This window comes from Varroa jacobsoni, unplaced genomic scaffold, assembly GCF_002532875.2.
Source record: "Varroa jacobsoni isolate VJ856 unplaced genomic scaffold, vjacob_1.0 scaffold_791, whole genome shotgun sequence".
NCBI classification, from domain to species: Eukaryota; Metazoa; Arthropoda; class Arachnida; order Mesostigmata; family Varroidae; genus Varroa; species Varroa jacobsoni.
In genome coordinates, this window is record NW_019213693.1 from 356,795 (window position 1) to 379,976 (window position 23,182).

At 42.3% G+C, this 23,182-nt stretch overlaps 1 protein-coding gene across 1 annotated transcript in view; it reads left to right on the plus strand.

The window, feature by feature from the left end:
• The first annotated feature begins 10,143 nt into the window (after positions 1-10,143).
• Positions 10,144-23,182, plus strand: part of LOC111263804 (uncharacterized) — a 113,546-nt gene continuing 100,507 nt past the window's right edge. The window contains exon 1 of the mRNA XM_022839200.2: positions 10,144-12,851. Coding sequence (XP_022694935.1) covers positions 12,296-12,851 — 556 coding nt within the window. The 5' untranslated portion in view covers positions 10,144-12,295. The remainder of the gene's footprint in view (positions 12,852-23,182) is intronic.

The window sequence follows — 23,182 nt, forward strand, 5'->3', positions numbered from 1 at the left end:
CCTTCCTAGAATTTCTAAGCCGAAACAGCAGCTGAAGGAAAGAAACATGGAAGGTTAGTCGGTCCTCATTGAGGCTCCATTACTCTTGCTACTTTGACGTCGTCCATTAAAGTCGTCTTCGTTGTCTCGTTGGTTTTCCTATTTGTACGTACCCACTGCAACTCTAGCGCAATGACGGCTACTGCGATGCGCAGCAGGCCACCGCGCGCCTACTCTACCATTGCTGAGCCCTGACGAAACGAGTAGACGATTCACAATGCCTGGTAATACTACCAGCAGCAGGACATGCGATTCTTTCGTGAAACCCAACCGCACTACAGCTGTACAGTTGCAATGTGACTGGCCGTATGAGACATATATAATCTTTCAGTCGGCAAGCGTTTGATCTCAACGCCCTACCCCTTCTTTGCTCCTCATAGTCTCTGCGTTGGGAACGCCGAGAGCTCCTCATGGCGCCGTGATGCCGTGGAGCCGTTGCCAATCGTAGTGGAGCGCCCTATTTGAAAACGGTTATAGAACAATAATAAGCGCGTGAATTAGGGGCTTATTAGAAGCGTTACGAATCTTTAAAACTGCCGCCGATCACGCTTTTTAAAATATTCTCAGGCAAAAAATTTACTTGTATGTATAGCAAATATATATTGATATCCGCCTACAGTATGTTTATCAGTCGTATTTCGGGAAGTTTACTAATGTTATATCTAACAATGTTTTCATTACATCATTTGCGATCGGTCAATTCCGGTCTGTTGTTTTTGAAGGAAAAATAGCTAATTGTACAAGTTATCTTCGTGTATTTCTGTGCCCGCCTTGCGAAATCCTATTCTGTCATTATTGAGATCAAGGAGGCCAGAGGGAGGAAAGGAGGTGATAAAGATGATATTTTATGTGCTACGACGAGCACAACGATGTAAAATAGGTGGCTTAAGAAGTCTGTCTTTAAACAGGTTGTACGAGCGGCAACGGGCGTAGGGGTACTTCGAACCCCATCCATAGACCTGAAAATCGTTATGCAGACTATATAGAATAGTCGTGAAAAAACATTCTCTATTTGTATTACCTTGACGAATATTTATAGGTTTGGAGGTGAGCGCATTGGTCAAAATATTTTCCGTGGGCACAATGGATCATTGAGTTGACAGCTGATTCATGGCAGGGTGTTTTTAGATAGAAGTTCGAGAACGTCAATATGGTATATTTGTCATGCTAGTGTATCTTTCGTACGCATAAACCCTAGTATGCAACGTTATTATTAGAGTACCCTATTTTAAAGAGATTTATGTATTTCTAGAATATTTCAGTCATCTACAACATGGCCTTTAGGAAGCCTCAGTTATCCGGCGTAAGATGTACGAATTCCCGTAACCACAAATATGAAGACAGTTGTAAAGGAATAAAAATAGCACGATTCGCTGACAACTACAGTGGCTAGACAACACGAGTGGTTCCTTAAAGCAGGAGTCCTTAAAGCAACGAGCACAGAGAGGATCAATTACCTAAAAAATATACGATAGACCGTAAGAAGTCTATTGATTCCAATTCTGCTTACTGATAGTATACTATCAATTTCAGTGGCCATTGCGCTCAACGTCGCTAAGCTTAAATCACTACGAATCAGGTGCTAATAATTGAAAGAACAGTCGGTGTGGCGTATCATTTGGTTATTTTTTTCAACACAACATAACGTTAACTTGATTCAGTTCATAGGAGGATGTAAGTTAAGAAGCCACCTGAACTTCTTCATTGCTAGGTCGATTTAAGCGACAAAATGGTGGACGATGATTCTAGAGAGTTATCGTCTGGCTTTAAGAATTCGTTCACCGCTAGAAATTACCAAAATAGCTTAACCTTAAATGAAAACAGCTATTATCAATTGATAACAGCTATCGACACTCGCAACTCCTCAGCGCAATGCTCGCCTAATAGCAGTAACATTGCCTCGGTCTTTAGGCGAGCGTGTTAACTTAACAATCAACAATTTACTATTAACTTACTGCTATGTAATGGTGCAATAAATGTAAGACATACGTGAGAGTTGAGGGCAGGAATAGTTATAATTAATAGAAATTATTAGAATTGAACCTGTCATGATAGTTCTGAGAAGTTTCCTGTTTGTCACTCTATTCTCATCGGAACGTTCCATACTGACTGCTATAGCAACAGTAGAAGTAAACTTGGATTGATCGTCGAGCGCAGAAAACGTTAGTTTTAGAGAAAATACATTTTATATTAATGTTATTTTTAAATTCATTGTATACTTTTCCTTTAAAATTTAGCATGGAGTCATATTGATTACTGTGTGTTGTGACGCTGATGAGTTAAGTCGCTCGAACGGGTAAAGCTCACCTACCTAAAACGGACTTGATGCGTCCATAAATTACAATTAACCGTGGTTTTTATTTAGCAAAAACCGAATAGGGCTAAGCTTGATTTCTGGGTCGGAAACTGACTTCTTGTTTCAGTGCGTTTGCTTGCAAAAAACCCGGCCTATCTGGCCAATATGGGTCGTACTAGTCGAACTCGAAGGCCAGTTGCAAAAAATATCGCAGAGATATGTGAGAAGATTTTAAGGACTAGCAATATGATCTTCATCACCTATGATAGCTATATAAAACAGCGAGTACACGAAGCGAATCCGAAGACACTCCGTCAAACGCTCCACTGGTGTGACAATTTACGCTCATAAAACTGAAATTTCTACCTTATAGTGAATGTTTTTACATTTTTATGCCAACAACAGGCTTCTTTTTAGGTAGTATAAGATACACATGTTATTTTCTGTCGTTTTAAATAGAAATAGATTGTATTGCTGAAGCAACGATTACTTGCTGAATCTGAGTATTACACTGGTCCACCAAATCTTCAATACCCCATTTCTGCCGTTCAGTCGAGATTTCAGACGTTGCCATATGAGTTTAGGCAATGTTTCTTCAAAAATCGGACGATCTCATACAGAATCCTGCCCGGAGCATTTTAACATAGTATTTTAGACGCAATGATAAGACCATTGTTTTCGTAAGACCTTATTTAAGTGGGAGCTTACATGTGAGTTCAAAGCTGCTCTCATATTTTCTTAGCCTATACACAGCATTGGACCAGTTGAATGTTTTTCTGTAATACGCAAAAAGACAGAACAGTGCTTGTGCCGGAATGTCCACAAAGTGCAAATGTCGGAGCAAAGTAAATCTCGGTCAAAATCCGTTTTGTCCGCGAGTCTCGAACGGTCTTGATGTCTGCGGGCATTAACACCGTTCGTTACGTACGTATTAGTCGCACCATTGAAGTCGGCTGCCACCATGTACGTTTCATCTAATTGGTCAAATAGCACCCTCAAATCCCAACAGCCATAGGAAAAAATTCCCATACAGAGTTCGGTCCTATGATTGGTCAAGGTGACGTAACTCGTAGAATGGTGGAAATAGTCTCCATTTTGAATTTGATGATTGTGCGAGCAGGATCAGTATAGCAGTGAAGCTGCCTCGCTGTTCGTTAGCAACTTCGTTTCGGTGCGTGACGCAATATGTTTGCGGGTTCCTTTCTAGTGCGATAGTCGCTATCGCGTCTTGTCTTCTTGCGCCATGTCTGAGGTGAGCAGAACGTGGCGGATGGACGTCAGGCGGATACGTGGCACCTGTGGGAATGATGGTGGAAAATCAGCACACTTTAGCCGCACATAACAGATCACACAATGTATCTATAGCCGCTACAAGTGTCGAGTCCAGGACAGCTCCAACGATAGCCTCGATGGCAGGTGGGATGTACCTCCATACAACGGACCGCAAATTTATTCCCGTCAAGATGAAGATGAGTTTGCTTCGCCGTGAGCTGCGTAGTTGATGAGTTCGTTAAATTTTTACTGGTTATTGGTTGAAAGAGTTAACGTTTTTCACTAGCCTCCGAGCTCTTGCCACCTTCACGAGGTAGACCGTTGTTGCTAGCACAGTATTATTAGATGATAAGTCATTACTTAAATTTATTATATATCTATGTGTATTGGTTATGTATGGATAATCATTTTTTACAATGATTGACTAATTGTTACAACATTAGGACCAGGGTATGGTCGCTATATCGATCGGATGGTCCTGTCAAAGTAGAGTATTTAAGTGTTTTTGAATGTTTACAATGGATTCCTGAGTTTCTCATAATGTCGACGTGTTATTTTAAGCAAGCTGTAGAGTTCTTTCTGCTATAAAGATGCTGCAAGTAGATCGCCTTTTTCATTTCGACGCTTATTTACTGAACTTCGATTTAAGCACAGATTGATTCTCGCGGTGACAGGATCAGTGAACGATTACTGCCTTGATCTGCAGTTCCAGCCGTAGATGATGCTTTGGGACGTCCTGAGGAAATGTTTCTCAAAAAAATTACTTAATCTTTAGCTTATGCCGCCATGCTTTGGGTACAATACATATCATTCGTTACCCGTAACGAATTCGAAACTGATTTCTACCGTAGCATAGGCGTTACGTTTCGTCGTAGCGATGTCGGCGTTGAGAGGTCGTCAGCCTTTACAGAAGAACTAAGTCTAACGCTTGCTCGGTGCTCCCTCATTGCGATTTGGACAGGTGCCTACGCCGGACGGTAGGCGCTTCATCAGGTGTTTTCAAAACCGCTGTCAAGTAGCGTTGTAACTTGACGGGGAGCCGCGGTTAATCGAGAAAACCTCTTAACAGTTATTAAATTCGATCCTGACGACCAGGTAGTAGCTGTACAGGGATTACATAAATTGATAAACGTTCCGTAAATGGGCGGTATGAAGTGTAATCCTAACGCACACGAGTAGAACTTCTATTATTCATATAATATCTAATTGCACCAGAAACGGCTCGAGCCAACAATTTCAGATCGTTTATTATTATTATAAATTGAAGCCTTTTGCGGCGGCTGTGACACTGATAGTGAAACAGTGACGCTACCTCGCCAGGGTATCCTGCCAATGAAGGATTAGTCATATCCTTTTTTCGTATGGTTTTACCAGTAAACAAATTAGATATAAATAAACACTTGACAAATAGAGAGCTATTATTAGCGTGTATTGAAGAAGTATGGGCGCTATTTATTAATGTCCACGGCAATTCACTTAACCAAATGCCCATCAGGTATTCACGTACTGGCCCCATCCAACGTAATAGTGACGTGTCTGACTGCGGGGAAACTGCTAGTTAACAGTAAAGATTCTGATTACCGATTCAGAAGCTTAAGTAGGTCTAGATCCCGGCAAGCATATCTTGGATTGTCGCACTCCAGCGGTGATTAACTTTGATTTTTTCTGTGATTATACGGGTCGTTTTAGCTTTGTGTGAGCTACCCAGATATGCTAAATCAGGTATAAGGGGACAAATACCGTTGATATTCCGGGGGAAAATGGTGGTCAGAACACTGAATTGTTTATAGATGCCTAAGATACCACATCTGTACCGCTCTAAGCTGAAAAATCCGGGAGCCACGCGCAGTGACCGGTTTGGGCAGACCTGAAGGCAAGTGATTTATCCGTCGGTGCAGGACGACCAACATTCAGCCACGTAGTTGGCATGGGGCAAAAAACAACTTGTAGGAGCCAGGTGAGGTAAAGAATCAAATGTGTTTTACAGAAAATGGGATTGGCTTGTAATCTTATAAGTTTTCGGAGCAATTCTGCTAGGTAGATCTTATGTGAGGAAGTGCCATCAAGAGTGGCTCTGGATAGTTATTAAACGCTTCAAGGCGCCTGTTTTTTCGCGCAATGGCTATCTTGTTACTGTTGTACTGGCTTTTCAAAGTAGGTTAGGTCAGGGCGATAATACAACCGCAGTGATGTTTTAACTGACTTTTACTAACAGGTAGCTAAAAGCTCCTAATTAACAACAGCCAGTCTTGAAGCATCGGCAGTTGCTGGAATCGGCTTTATTAATTTATGGATTACTTCTAGCTAAGAAGTAAAAGCAGGCGTATACCTATATATACGCAAGTATGAATGGGGTATGAGTGACCTATAAATTCAACGTCACCGTAGTACAAAATGATTGACGTTACTATATTTTTCTACTGATATATTGACTTATACTTATTTTTATCACAGGCTCGTCTGGCCGATTCCCGAAGTGTATTAAAACGTGGTCTAGAATTAATAGCTGCTTCCCCTGTTATCTATAGCTGACCGGTGGGGTGCTGGACACCTACGAGACCTACTTATTTCATCTTTTGTAGAGAATACGACACCCGTTTTTCAACCGACGCCAGGACGCTATGTAAATCCCTTCGCGACATTATCAGGAGGTGTCCTGAAAGCATTTTTGCCTCTACTTCGTCAACGTGCAAACGGGGATCAGCCGAGAAGAGCCCTCGATTTGTTAAGAGAGTGTCAAAACAGTACTCATACGATCCACAGCAGTAATAGAACAACTAATAGCCGACTTTTGTGCATGTCACATAGGGAAAGCCACCATAGGGAGGGCGACGGAATCTATAATGACCGTCGCGATTTATCCAGCCACCTTTTATAGTAGCGGTTTTGCGATCGATGCGATTTTTAGTGAGATGGGCAGAAGTGACAGATTATTATACAAAGACCGAGTACGAGACCGAAGTGACCAGGATGCCGTGATAGTGCGAAAGGTGACATATCTCATTGAAGAACGATTTGAAGAATTTTGCAGCCATTAGGGCTACGCTAAAATAAAAATTGAGCTCCGTAATCACGTTGTCTAGTGATTCTTAATCGCTAATCTAAGACTTATACAAATATATGCTTAGGTATGGAGAACGAGTGTCTGTTCAGCTTATAGCACAAATATATACATAAGGTAGATCTTAAACAATGTAAAAACAACTCATAATTAGGTGATAGAAGAAACGTAAATATTTTCTGGACGGAAACAAGGTGGGTGATTTTAGGCAGATGTATCCGATGAAATACACTTCAATAGACGTGCTGATGCCTTGATGTTTGTATCAACGAATGGAAACCTGCTTCGTTAGCTATAGCTTAGGAGCAGCGTTAGAAAATGGAATTCGCGGGGTGAAAACTGTAGCACCTCTTCTTTTAAACTATCACTGAAAAATAACTATGTTATATACTAACGTTGTCTCCCAAGTATGATTTTTCACGCAGTTAATATTTGTTATTTCAGACGGTATCTAAAATGAGCTTGATTTGTATCTGTTTATTATATATGGAATAACTCCCTATTCATGTAGTGTAGACTGCCCATTGCGATGAGGGTTGAGGCGAATTAAGGCAGACTCTAATTAGAAATATGTTTGACTCCGTCTCAGTGTACTTTTTTCCCGTTCCTCATCCAAAATACAAGCTACACGGAACGTTTTTCTAAATTGTTCAAAAAAAAGTAAACTTCGGACCTAAAATCGCTAACGTCTCCCTTGAAACGTCATCAGCCTGATTACGAAGAAACCTATGCATCTTTCCTAAATGTAGATTGCTTTGAATATATACTTCTTGGCTTATTGAGCGTTTCTATAAGAAGCTAAAGTAAAATCTGTTTACTGCAATAAAATGGTTGAAAATTTGCCCGTTTTCTTAGCGTGCCACGAATAAAGCGATAAATCATTTAATTTATTACTTGTCATCTTACCTCCTCCTGCGAACAAGACTCCTCTGCGTGCGCAGAGGAGTCTTGTTCGCAGACAAGTGGAGGAAGAAGGGGAAGCGGGAGAGAAGGCTTGAGCTTATGATCCCGCGCTTTGCTATCAGCTCTACTTCTGCTACGTAATTTTCGGCAGGAGAAAAATCGAGAGGACAGAAACACGCCGCAACAATAGCAGGCGGTAAGTGAGGTGAACGGTTCTCGTGTTGTCATCGCCCCTCGGCTTCACCAGCATCACCACGACGCGAGCTACGTTCAACAGTTAATTCATTCAAATTATCTTGGTCATTGTTTGGTTTGTATTATATTGCAAGAACGAGTGAGAAATATCACCGCACATCTAACCTTGTCGCTTGGCATTTGTGCATCACTTACGCTGGGGTCGGATGATTGACCCCGATTGGCTACAACTACGCGGTCGAACCCTTCGACCTACTACCTCGATGCGCACCACCTGCTCGCAAAATCGAGAATTTGCCGTAGCAGCTGGTAGCACTTGCTATATTTGTATCTGTCGCGGTACTTATTTCGAATAGAAGGGTAATTGGCCGTCGCATTGTTCCGGCTCAACGCAGCATCGCGTATGTGTTCGCTTAATGGTACTTCGTTTAAAACAGATCATTTCTCTCAGCCCGACTATCAGTCCCACAACAGCAATAGCAGTAAAAGATAAAAAGATTACTGCCATAAATACAGTGGCAATGTAAATTCTGGAGAATGTCCGAGGGACAATTCTTCTCATCCTCCCCCTTCACAGAAAATATTCGTCCTTTCGATAATGATGCATGGCTAAGATCTAGCTTAACATTAACGACGCTATAAAGGACACCATTGATAATGCCGTCCTTACCTAGTCCTAAATCTTCAGCGACTTGTTAGGAAGAAAGCGTTTTCCATAGCCGAGACTCTCAATTGTCCCTTCCGCAATAGACATTTGCACAACTGTTTGGTTACCGTCTGAGAATGTCTAAACCTAAATGAATATAGAAATTTTTTTTATATATATATATATGACAACATTTGCTCCTGAGCGGAGTAGAACGATGAGAAATCGTATCAATTGATCTACGATATGGCCAGCGTTCATGGCCGCGAGCGAAACCGTCCCGGGACACATTCTTTGTTACCCAGGTGAGTAGACTCTGGCTTCGCAAAGTGTTCATCGTCATGTACATTGTACTTATGTCAAATGGTCGTTCTTAGATACCCCTGTAGTCGATATTTTTTCTGCGTTCTTATGAAAGACACGCTCGTTAAAAGTGACGCTTAAATCTGGCCCATTGAACTCGGTTCACTCAAGTACACTTTAGCTGTGTAGTTTGTACCCGACAAAAAGTAGACGATATACGAGTGCCAACTAAGCGAGATATCATCACACATAAGGGTAGGACGACCGTATTGTAGGGTAATTAGCACGTCATCAACGTAATAGGGACAAATTGGACTATCTATCCAGTACAGGTCTTCCCATACAATGATCGAATTCGATCGATCAGTCGTTTAGTCGGCACTGATCCATCAACGAACGACACAGATCATTCAGTTAGCTTAATTTCTCATAGGTCGTGTAGGTATCTGTCATTCAATAGTTGGACATGAGTATTGAAAGTCTTTTTTTTTTTTTAATACACAACGTACGTTCTGTATAAAAAGGAGCAGCTAGGGTCAATTCAGCTATTTTAGGCCTATTGAGCTTCGCGCATAGCGTATTTGCTTGCTAATTTTAGGGACGCGTGGTGGTCTAGATCCGAACTCGGGGATAGGCAGATTTCGTTTCGCGCTGGGAACCAACCGCCTATCTGACGGAACGATTGCGAACATAGAACTCGAAACATGAAGGTCTATCGAGCGCATATTACTTCTCATTGCAATTTTGTATGAAAACTTTAATTTCTTTCTTTTGCAAACTGCCACCAGAACAGCGGTGGCATCATGCTATTCTTAGCAGAATAGATTCACAACAGCAAAACTTCCTGGCTAACATATATGTCAGTTTATTCTCGCTTTCGCATTCCGAAAACTTGGCCATCGTTTAAGTATTACTATTATATATACGTTTAGATATGGCGTATCTGAAAGCTGTTATATACCAGTACAGTTGCAGCTGTTCTCTGTTCACATGTTGGGCTATTTGACAAATTGTGGACGAATCTGTGATACTACCGGCGGGTGCCCTATGACTTTTTATCAGTTCAGTTTGTTTTTTCCGACAATGATTATTAATGTTATTATTATTTTCTATCTAACTAGCGCCCTCCTCCTAGAACCCAGCTGGCAGCCCTCTCCTTCTTTCGGTGCGCGATGCTGCCGTTCGTATTTGGCCTCTTGAACACCTTATCGGTGTTCCGACCAGCGACTTGTTCTTTCTACTGATTCTATTCGTTCGCATTTTTGGGCTCCGCATACCGTCACACATGGGCCCTGGGTGAGGGTCGTCGTGGTCTTTCCCAGGCTCCGCCTTCTGTTCGGAAGGCGCGAACGTACCGACGGGTGCGCGCGAGCTCTAGCTAAGGGCCGTCTGGAGGGTGGAAACGGTGCGTGAATACGAAGGCCCCAGGTAGAAATGGTAAAGTCCCCTGACGAACAACGTGCACGCATGCTTTCGTTGACCGACGATGAAATATCTCATAAAGATATCTTTGTATCGTCTCAAGTGTTACGTGCTGTGATATGTTACTCGTAGATCGTTCGCGTGTTATCTATGTGGGGAAGTGCAGTGCTGTGAGGTAGGTACCTTACCAGGTAGTAGTACACTACATAGGTTACTGGAAACGTTGTAACCAAATGAAATTAACGACGTGACCTCAGTGACAATGTTCTCCAATGTATTGAACGTTACTCTTATGAGAAAGTTCAGTTGAAAAAGACCAAAAGTGAACACGTAACGTTCAGTTTAAGTTGCATATGTCGGGGGTGAATAAGTGCCCGCGTGGATTTGTTTACGACGACGACGACGACGACGACAACAACAAGTAACGTAGGCGAAAGCTAAAAAGAACCAATGATGTCTGGAATGAATAAAGGCTCCAAACACCTATAAGCCGCATCTCTAATAGCGTTACCTCATTAACTGTTCGACTTCTAACGAGCCCAAGTACAATGCACTATCGATTGGAGAGCTTGTTGCTTAATTATTATCTTGCCATGTCTGTGTAGTTGATGAATAGCTACTTCGAGACAACAAGAGAAGCTACCTAATAGCTTTTCATAGGCCAGTGCCATATGAGCGCTCCCACTATCCGTGATCTCTGACGAGTGTACTATAAAAAAGTGTTATAGATTTACGAGCGTCGATTGTGCAATCGTATGTTTAGGAAAACGTGAAGGTCGTCATTGGAGGGAAATCATCAGCTCCCGTGGGTCATGTCGTTTGGAGCGCTGCTGTTACTCTGTGTGTGCCCCTCTTCTTTGCGGGGGTTTTAGTATCCGTCTGTCCTCGGTATCGGTGAGCAATTGAGTGACTGGCTGCCGTACCCTTCCTTTCGACAATCCTAAAGAAGTTGTACGTCTGCTGACAACGAGTGCGAAAATAATGGTAGTCACAAGCTTAAATACAACACGGAGCATTTGGCTGGCCAGCCGATTTCTTCTTGCAGTGGTAACAGCCATAGCGTAGGTGTTCGTTGGCGGCTTCTGTTCCGGTCCCATGCGCTAACAATAAATGCCCTACACAGTGTTCTCTTTCTGTTTCTCCTACGGCTGCTGCTGGTTCCGCACTAAAAACACTTCTGCCCTGCGGGTGTTCCATTAGAAGTTTGAAGCGGTGTGCGCGCGGGTGGTCTGTCGGCTTCCCTCGCTTCCTCCCTCCTTTCCTTTATAGTTTCCCCATAATCCCCGACTACTATTCTCCTCGATCACTATCCTAAACCTCGACGCACCTCTTTGCACTCCTATCGTCCTACTTCGGTGTTTGAACCTAACGGCGGGCCAGTCTCCGGATGCCTGCGGTTTTCTTGTGTGGAACTGCGCGAGAGTGCGCGTTTAGTCTTGTGTCCGTGTCAGAGCCCGACCATGTGCGGGTTTGGTAACCACCGCGGGAACCGCTAATAAAGACTTGGTGTTGTCGCTGTCGTCGTCGGAGTAACCACCGACTCGACAGCCGCCGACTTAGCGGTTCTGGCTACTCCCAGAAAAAAAACTGCGTCCTAATGACTGCCAAAGAAAGAGGCTGCATTCAGCCGCCGTGAGTGGAGCGAGTGAAAATGATGCGAGCCTAAGGGGAAGCCAGGCAGCCAAGACGTAAGCATAGAAGATAAAACGAGTAAAACATATTCTGAAGAGGTTGAGGAAGCAGACAACAACAGCAGCTATTCAGGAGTGAACGAAGTGAATTGGGCTAAGACGCAATGAAAACGTTTCCAAACTACGAGGAGACCGGACAACAGCAGGAGTATAGCTGCGTTATTTGAATGATATCTTAGAAGATAATCAAAGAGCGCCAGCATCCTCTGGCAGTGAAACAGCTCTGCAAGGCTCATTCATGTCTATGCCAATGGTTTCGTTTGTACGCGGCAGGGCTGAGAAGCCGAAACGCCAAATGTGGAACAATTGTGTGTACAGTTCACTGCATCTCAATTTCACCTTAGCTAGCCTAAGATAGATTTAGGCGTGCCCGAAGAATTTCTGGAGCTTCTCTGAAGCGACGTTAACTATCGTGAATAAAGCAAATTGGTTAATACTAATAGTAGTAAAAGCATATTCCGTTCGAAATGTCAGGCAAGGAGAGCAAAGAGCTTCTAGTCAACTCGACAAGTTCCGGTTCGGTTACCACACACACCGATGGTACACCGGACGACAACACTCTGTCGTACCGTCCTCGAACCTGTAGTTCATTTACGCTGGCATCTCAGTCGAATACTCAGACGACGACGACGACAGTTATTACCGAAGATATCCTCCAAGCTTCGGCCGATAGAGGTGGAACTGGAATAGCTGGGTTATCGACAGAGGGTTTGGGGACTAGTTCGAGTCTTAGATCGGGATCGTCAAATCCAACGACCCTCGAGGAACATCGGCGATCCTTGTATGTGGGACGCGATTCGGCGCCACCTACAGCGACGGCTGCCAACCTAAGTAGGCGCGAAGCTGAGCAAAGAATGGCCACGATTCGACAACATTATTACCCCGAGGGTGAATGGGGTTGGGCTGTTGCGGCGTGTGCGGCATTTGTGAACGCATTGACTTTTGGCCTACAACTCAACTTTTCGGCAGAAATGCATCAACAGATCATACAACGATATGGCAAGGATCACTACTTCACAGCCTGTAAGTTAAAAGAAAGTCAATCAATGTTGTTAGTATAGAAACGATACGGTTTGGCGTGTAGGTAAAAAGTTTGTAGGGTTGTAGAATACCTTCGCGAAATGTACTTCTTAAAGAAGAGACACATGGTGTGGTAAGGGGCGCATTTATTAATAGTCTGATATAAACATGTTATATAGCTTGTTTGTTTCTTCGGTCTACGGTAAGCTTTTAATGAGCATTACTTTGCTAATCGAATAAGTGAATGCAGAGTTTCCTGGTACTGTTACGTTACGACGATAAAACACTCGCAATATATGTATATATTCCTAGTGCGACACATTAAAAAATAATTAAATAATGTACTAGATTTTCAGCAATAAACCTTCAGTGAACAAAATCCGTATTGTTTATTTATATCTCCACTATTACGTGTCCGCTACTTTGAGTCTTAAATACGTGGTTATTCTGTTATCCGCGAACTTATAGAGACCAGCTTTTTCATTCAGTAGGGCCATCTTAGCCGCTGTCTACTCTCTCTGCAGTAGGAGGAAACTTGACGGTCTACAGAAATGAATTCCATCTTGAAGTTACGGTGGAGAAAGTGAGCTCGCCGTATATCGGGTAGGTTCTATTACTAGGAACATCGCGAGTGGTTAGTTCGAAAAATTCCGGAAAGCAACCCTCGAACTCATGTATGGGTCTCGTGAAAGACTTTCTGCGAAAGTGAATGATGAAGAGTTGAAAGCTGTGGCAAAGCTCGACCCATAACAGAGTCCAGTAGTATTAATTATGCGCCAATACCATATTCGGTCACCTCGGTCAAATACTATAAGATTGAAAGAAAAACATTGGACAAACACTTGCCGCGTGAACTAAGCGAAGACTAAAAACAGCGACGTTTTCTCCTCTTTATAACAGTGAAATATTTTTCTACCGAATTAACGGGTTCTCTACGATAATCGCAGTGGATCGTATCGGTAGATGAACATAGTTGAACCGATAAAATATCACCCTAAAGCCATGTACAGCTGCAAAAGCTTACGGTGTCTAATTGATATCCTGCTTCAGGTGCTCCGCGAGTCCTGCTCCCTCCGTTGCTGTAAACAGTTGAAACGGATGATGGAAGACCTCTGCCCAATATGAGTTAACAGGAATAAATAATTTTTATTATGATACATCGCTCGACTTTGCGGCTCAACGGTGCAGACATGGCTCGCATAAACTAGCAGTGTCAAAACTTCGACAACTTTATAATAACGAAGATTAAGATCAAAGTTTGAATGTAATGCCTCTTTTTTTTTTGTCTATTTTTGAAAATAAAATTCATAAAGTCACAAAATTGTCTATTTTATGACTTTATGAAGAACAGCGGAATAGGTAAGCTGCCATCGAAATGGCAGAAGATCGTTTAGAATGATGATGTATAGCTCGATCGAGTATGAAAGAACTAAGTTTGAATGAAAAATATTTGCGAAATTTGAGGTCGCTATATCACCATTTCTTCTGAAAGACCCAATATATTCGATTTCAAAATGACTGCTTACTTCTTTTGCTTGCCTTGCAAATCTATGCTAGAATTCATAGAGTTCAACGTATTTGCTTTACGGCGATTTCGCTGCAACGGGGAAGTACTTCATAGCCATTCTTTAAAACATCGCTAATGGACAATCTTTTTGGGGAGGCGTAGTACTCTGTAAAGCGGAAGCCCGTTTTGTTTGTGCAATGTTAAGCCTCCTTAGGTACTTACCTAGGTTTATACAACGTTTAAATAGCAGCAGTAATTATGTTCGAATAGGGTCGCCCAGATTTCCTCTGTCAATCTATCCCCGTAATGTAGAACAACTACGTAACATTCTCATAGATCTAATACGGTTATATTAAACCTGGCTGATCTTTATTCTTAGGCCTAGTTAAAATCTCGGTTGTCTGCTTGCTGCGGGAGTATTCCGGTAGATTCGATAAATGTGTAATACAGTCGTACGCAGGTTCTTCTGTCTTGTTCTTGTGGCTATTGGGTCTGTTGAGTCATTTCATCTTGAAGTGTGGCACCCAAAGAAGTTCTGTGCCGTCGTAAATTTTACTATCGGTCATAGGACGGCACAGCCCGAGCGCATGTAAAGCAGCCACCCCCGGCCCCATTTTCATTTTTCAGTAGGACTTAGCTATATATATATATATATATATATATATATTAATTTAAACTACTTATTTTTGTTTTCCTATAATTCCGTTTATGTCAACACTTTTATTTAGTTTTGCGCACCTAGATTTTATAATGAAGACACTCTAATCTGCAAAATCAAAGACAACCACGGAGCTCGTAATTTATATTATATTATAATTAATTACATATTATAATCAATGCTGGCACTATTCAAAGATTTTCAGGTGTGTGTATCTAGATCTACTTGGAAATAACAAATTAAAACCCTGTACACGGAAACACACAAGCATCATGCGGCAGTTGTACGTCTGATGAAAGTCTTCTCACTTTTTAAATGCGCAATATTTCCATAGTATCTGTACCAATTGATACATGTAATTATTTCATCACGGCTGTCCTTTTTAGCCTTTGGGGTTACCAAAGCAATTAGCTCCCTACTTGACCTGTAAAGATGCTCATCCGCGTGCACACACGTTATAGGCTTAAGAGCCGATCAAAATCCTGCGTCTGCTACAGTGGTCACTAAAATTGTCACCCCCCTTTTTTATCTAGTAGAAATCGTTATAGTCGCAATGGCTCCATTATTATTGCTTATCGCGTCCGCTCCTTTGGCCCACACCCCGCTCACTCAACTCACAGGGCACAGACGGACAGATAGACATAGTTTTCACAGTCGCGCAGGACCCAAAACATGAACAAATGAACGGTTTGCTCAACGTTCTCTCCCCTGCGCTATGTACTGTTCGGCTCATTTTCTTCAAAAAGACCAAGCATTAGGGGAAGAAGCGGGTTGGTCCCCTTTGGTACGATCCCGTTCGTATCACAACGAACTACCGATTCGCCAGTTCTGGTTTTGTTGTGCCAACAATGCTGCATGTTAGCCGCTTTTTCCCGCTTGAAACGTGACACAAACGTCACGCTTGCAGTGTGCAACATACATGAAAGACATTGCAACGTACCATTGGTAAGAAAAAGTAGAAGCGTTTCTGTCGACTCGAAAAGGCTGCCCTCACTCATTGAAGAGTTACTCATTGCGCTGCAGAGTCCTCTAAAGCAAAGGACAGTAGAGAACAAAACGAGGTATGAGTTGTAGAACAGTGTACCGTGGTTCATGACCGCAGCCGGGCTCTTTCCAGAAGCGGAGAGAACCCAGGGCTGTAGGGAAAAGTACCTATCATTTTCTACGGAAACGTCCAAAGCTACATATATACAGATAGTGTTAGTTTCAAGTATTTCAACAACTGCAGTCGATCAGGGGATAGGAAGGAATGTATGCTATAAATATCTCTTCTGCGTTCGATCGTTTTCAAACTGTCATCTCATCTATTGGGTAATTCCATCGGCAGGATTAAAACGGGCCAGTCTAAGTTTACTTGCGCGATAATGTCTAGACTCGTACATAGCCAGACCATATGGTTTTTTTGGATACTAATCTGGTTTATTCGGTACATTTTTGTCTGTTCCATGCAAAGCCTAGTCCAAAGGGAAAATACAGAGGGCGCGATCAACTGAATGCCTAGAAAGTTTCGGGGTACTTGACGTTTTCTGCTAACGGCCTTTATACGTTAGAAGTGGCGTGAAGTTTGCGTGATGATTTCGTAATCAATGTCGAAATTGTCGCAAATCGAAACCAGGAAGAGATTCGTGTGTAACGTGTTACCCGCAAAAAACCATTAGAAAATAGACAGCCGCGTCCGTTTTCTGGAGGAGACGGTCACCGTCAAGGTCAGCGAAAAACAGTAGATCTTTTCGACGAGGATCTGGAAATAAACTCTGTCGATGTCTGTGGTTGTCTTAGTTGCAGCGTACTGTGTTACAGATATTTGGCCAGCGATTCGTTTTTAAACGTCCTGATAGCAAAGACGCCAGCACACTTGACAGGACCTTGTAGAAACCGCAGCCTTGCATACCGTCACAATCAAGTTTACTCTTGTACTTCTTTTCGTGCTCCTCGAAAGCAGACCTCCACTTCCTTTTTTTAAATTTTATTGCAAGTGGACTGTGGTGTGCCTGTATGCATCTATTAGCATGCCTTATCTTTTGAATTTTTAGGTCATAAAAGTTCAACGTTGGACTTGCACTACTTCTGCGATTAGCCAGTTTTACTGGACCAATTAACTTGCTGTTCTGGCAACGTAGATTCTATTGATGCGAGATATATCTGGAAGCCACTTTTACACACCACTGATAAAATATAGACGCCAAAAAATAGGCCAATTGCAAGAGCAAAGGCCTGCTCGAAAAAATGCATTTATTCGATTCTGGTACATCCGTAGTCAACCTATGTACATATGTATGTATGCATGTATGTATGTATGTATGTATGTATGTATGTACAGAAAGGAATTTAACACGCCCACAAATTGTGCATGTAGTATCTTCTTATTCTGAAAACCCTGTACCAGCTCGAATGCTATCATACAGTCTAAGTTATATAACCCATTGCGATATATAACATGATATACGTCGCTATACGATCTGTATTGTTCCGTGTTGCAAAAAGACCACTTATATATAAAGTGGTCTTTTACACGTATTAGATACATCATGGCAACAAATTACTGGGCAAGATGTACATTGTGATTGATGATATAGTGCGGACATGCTTGTATGCTAGTCGACTCTAATTATGACCCATTAATTTGCTAAATTCGTAGCTAGAAGATTCTCACGCGACGTACTAGCGGTAACCAGCCCCGTTCGCGTTACAGATCATGTATAGAAAGACACTCTGCCATTGATATAACTGGGCCGAGAGTACCCAGTTAGCTGGGTGCGTAAGCTTTAGTTCTCCTGTCGAATGAATGAGTCGGCGTACGATTTCTTTAACCAGCTAGCCACATGGCTAGCTGAAAATCTGCGGTTCGATCCGGCCAATCAAATCCTAGCTCGACTTGATCGTCTATGAAAACCTAATTATAATCTATTGTATCTCTATATATTATGTCAAATGTAATGTTGAACTATAGGCAGGGTTATGTTTCAATATGGTATCACGCATAAGGTCAGGAAATGATATTTTTGTCTCGATACACAGCCAAATCAACAGCATATCACTCGCTGTAAATGATTCAGCACAGGTGAAAAAAGTATTCCGCAGTAGGTTCAAGGGTGATTCGCGGTGGTGGGTAGGACACAGGACAGGTGCTGGCCTTCTTTTAAGGTATTTCTTCCATTGGACTCTTGCCAGACAGCAGGTTGTGTGTCAGCTACAATAAGCAAGCTAGGGATATCAACCAGCATGAATTATGTATGTAGATTTTTTAGGATAACCGGCGGGTAATAACGCGGGCTTTCTAACCCGTGTGAACCCGGAGACTTATGTATGATAAAAGAGAAGCATGTCTAATGGAATCTATGATATATGTACATATAGGCATATAGTCTAGGTTTATTAATAGGCTTACTAAAAAAGTCATACGTCGAAGACGGGAAAGCGAATTTGAGGGGCTCTGTTAGTACGTATATATAATTAGCTGTATACATGTGAGCGTTGTAAAATTCAATCAATTTTTTCAATTTGTTCAATGTCATACACGAATGAAAATCATATCACACAAAAAATAATATATTATAGGCCAGGTATCAATATTTTGTCTCGACACCCAGTCAAATAACCTGAGAACGTGTACTTGGTTATAGTGGCCTTACGCCGACATTTTTTAAATTTACCGGCGGTGGCAAATTACGGTCACGAACTGTCCACTGTCCAAGACGATGATAATACATTCCGGTGTCGATTCCGTAGCAGATGGTAACCAAGGGAAGCAGGAGGACGCCATTTTTGTCGTGTCGCAATACTGGCACACATCTAGACACGTGTAATAAACTAAAAAAATAAATTTAAATGTAAAAGTGAAAAAAACGAAAAAAAAAAATATATATATATATATATATTTTTTTTTTTTTTTTCTTATATCATATATAAGGATGAAATCATAAAAAAATTACCCATAGGAAAGCGATTTGTGCTTTGTTTTCATGCAACAGGTTCAGGGTGACCATTTGCAGGATCATTTGAGACCTAACCGGACATAGCCTAGGTTAACTCATCCGCTAGGTCCTTGTTGCTTGTTTGCCCCTTTACTCTCCCTGACGAAGCGGCTCAGAGCGTCCTCATAATCCAACTTTTAAATTATTTGGGTCTATACTATTTTCTATTATATTTTTTCCTATATCATATTTTCTATACCATATTATATTATAGGGTCTATACTATATTATTCTCTCTGCTAATAAATGCGTTCGTTGCTTATGGTGTCACATCATAAATGTTATACGAACAGGGTAATGCTAGCATCATGTGAGCATTCATTGAATAGCGATATAAAACAAGACCAAGACCGAGTATTTTAAGCGAAATTGTTATTACGCCAATGAGTATTTGCTAAACGGAATAGGTGCGTCGGGTGACGCACTTGATTTTTTCCTTCTAAGCAATCGAAGGATAAACAACTTACCTTGTTTAGTGCTCAAGAAATTTTTACAGATGTGTCGCGCTATTGGCCGGCCTGGAAAGACGTTCCTTTTACTTTACCTTAGACTTAATATTTATACACAAACAAAACACTTTAAGAAAGTGGTAACTTGATTTTTTTACCTTATGACACATGATCTAAATACGGACATTACTCGCGTACGACAAAGCTTCCAAGTGTCAGCCCTTTGAAAAAGAATGAATACGCTCTGTATATATCTGATACGTTCGTTAGACTTCAAATAAAGTTCTGATTTTTTCGTGTTACGCGTAGCGTATTAAATATGACTTAGTAAGAGTTTTTCGGCCCATATTCTGCTGCAACAGTATAACCTAAAACGACTTAATTTCTTCTAGACTATCTATTAATAGAAGCGTGTAATATAATGACGCACTAAGATATTTAATAACACGGGGGCGCAAAAAGAATGTCTTGACAATACTATTGTTAATTTTATTGTTTGGCTATTTTTATGATGTTTCCCAAAGCCCCAAACTGGGATTTAATGCAAAATACACTGAGGTGACAAAAGAGCAGAGCCTTCGTATAAATGTTCCCTTTTTTTGCTGCTTGGGGTGGATCAGTTGATACATATAGCTTTGATAGATTCTGATATGCAGCTAAAAAATTAAGTGACAAACAAGAAGAGATCAAATGATTCGTTCCGGACGTTCTCGAATCCTACACCTTTACTACAGAACCCTGTATACATTAAGATTATTGTCTCCATCATCATAACATTTTACGGCTGTCAGGATGTCTGTACGATACTTCCACATACATATGAAACACGGACATCGTCATTCTCCTGGCTACGCCGTCTTTAAGAATGATCAATGGCTGTTCTGCAAGCAAAAATACGCTATCATCCTCAACACTGTTGGCAGGACATATGCTGCACTCTCTCATTGACGACCGCTAAACGATCTGTTTTAGCAAAAAATGGCAAGGATTATAGACAGAGAGGGCAAATAAAGATATCGGAGTCCTCTCGCGCAACCGTCTCAGCAATAACGTCACAAACTAAACGGTCGGCATTTCCTAAACCCATCGTCAGCACCGTTCAAAAAAGACCATTAAATATGCCTCCAGCAGACATCAGAGTTCCCGCCGGGCTTTGTTCCTTACTCGCGCTTTACACGATTCACATATTGGCTGTGGAACAGACAGCTGGTGGAGCCAACACATGCGAGGATGCCAGTCCAACCTGTTCTCTTCAACGAAACGAGCGGGGATTGCTGATCCCGTCGAGGGGAAACCATCTTAGGTGCCTGAACTCAGAAAGGTCCCCAAAATGGGTAAAATTGTTCTACTTGCAAGGAGAAAGAGATCATCTCCCTTGACTGCCTCTTAACTGTACGTCCCATCGGCCGCGTTTTCGGCGTCCGTACCATTAACCTGTTCAGCTGGCGTTAACTAGACGGAGACGAGCTTATGGCGAGGGGGAGCGGTAGACGACAGACCGCGTGCGCTTCCCTCGTCAAGAGAGCTATTGGAAAGAGGAAAACAGCAGGGGGTGACGAGATTCCAGGAAGCGATAACTCTTTCTTTTTTTTTTTCGCCCCTCTCTTTTTCTTCTTTTTCTCTATATGCTTGGGTATTGGCATCATTTCCTGCTGTCGGGCACCCATGTGCTTTCGTTGATGTACCACGCTGCTGCGCCTCCGAAACAACGCTCGATTTGCTGTCTTTTGTGTTTAGGTCATTGGCCGAGCCAGATGCTTTAAGGGTTCGGAAGTTTCAGGCTTCGAAGTTCTTCCTAGTGCTGCAAGGGTATTTTCCGTTTTACTATCACCCGCCAAATGTCCTGGATCTCAATACAGTTCCTATAAAACTGAATGCAAAATAGGGGTTGCTAAACAGGAGAGCCAGAAAGCAGTATGCTAAGTATAATGTACGTATGCTCGCTAACCTGAGCTCAAGGAGTTTTTGGCTCGTCAGGAACCGCTAACGGAGAGAATAAAGCACGATATTAGATCTAAAGCGGTGACTGGGTGTGTAACTGAATGTGAACGCATGCGTCGACATTGTTATGTTTATAGTGTTTACTAGTGGAAGGAAGCGCTGCACGAGAAGGAGCGACAAAAAAACTGAGCCGGGATCTGATGTAAACGACATTTTTCGCATGTCGAACACTGTTGGAAGTGGCAATAGCGGGGGCGAGGAATGAATTAGGGCAAGACGAAGCAAGAAAGTGGAAGGGCAACGGCTGCTTCTTTTCGCCTCGAGGATCTCGTCGCTCATCCAACTGAAGGTTTCCGAAGGCGTAAGCGTATCCTACAACAAGGAAACTGCAGCGTACTTGCACGATGATGTCAACAGCGAGACTACGTATAGCGAAACGAGATAATAAAGTTCTGATCCTTGTCCGCCTTTCATATCGCCCTCTGTCCCTTCTGGGTTCATGCTGTCAAAAAAGTGAGGTCTGCAATAGTGAAGGCCAACGAAGACAGCAACGCCGTTGATGGTTCGGCGATGACATCAAATCGCTCCCAAGGCACACACAAATAGATGCATATACAGACGTGGATCGGTAGGCACCGACAGGGCACATACCGCCTGCAGGCCATACATGAGAACACATTAACGGCCCGATAATGGTCGCCCATTTTGCAATAACGATGTGAGAGGGAAAAAATGGAGGCACGAAACGTAAGTCGCTTCGGTTGCTGAAAGCGCAAGGTTGGCAAGACAAATCCTGTGTCCTCTGTAGCCTTTTTGTATGGTAATTTTAAAGCGGTAAGCGCCTGATATCTACAGGAACAGACGCATGAATCGCCGGCGGCTAAATCGAGCAGGATAAGAGAAGATTGGCTGCTGTGGTTGCTTTTCATGGCACTCCAGCGTCAACTGCCGTAAAGGAGCAAAGCAACGACGGCGGGCTAATTGCTTTTTCTGTTACCAAAAAAAAATGCTTGTAGAAATCTGTGACTTGGTTCAACGAGTATTTGAGCATAAAGTGAGTCAGAATGACTCGATGGCAGTTGGAGGCAAAAAAAAAATCTAAAAAAAGCACTAAAAGGCTGTCGCTAACAGGCGGAAACATACCGGGCTATGATTAGGATAATTGCATACATTTGGACCTTTTACCTGGTTTCCTGTGATACGTACACACAACGATTGCCTGTCATCGTAGAAAGCCGTAATCGTAACGATTTGAAGACAAACTAAAAAACGACCAGAAATAGCAAAAAAGTATGGTCTGGTGCACAGTATTCTGCTATCGTGTTCATGGTCGAAAGTAGCTTGCACTAATTGGAGAATTCAGGTTAAAAGGCATAAACTGTCGCAAGTTAAGAAACAGGCGACATTGGGAAGGTTCAATAGAATAACCAACAACGCTGGTTAACGTACGGGTATTGAGTGCTTCTCCATTTCTCAGTGAACCTTCGTATGAGGCCAGTGGTCGGCATTGTGCTTTCAATATCAGAGACGTAAGTTCGATATTCCAGGCACGTAGGACTATTTTTGAGGCCCACACCGCATTGTTCGTTCAGCTGAATCTATCCAAATCCTAATCTGAAGGCGCAGAAGATTAACCAACGCTGACCCCAAATTCGATCGCTTTTTCCTATCTCTGCCGTTCGCGGTGAAGCGTCTGCTCGATACGAGTCAAAGGTGGATTTACTAGACGACCACCAAGGACCATTTCTAATGATAAAAGAATAATGGCAAGAATACGGTGAGGTGACACCGTAGAATTCGCGAAA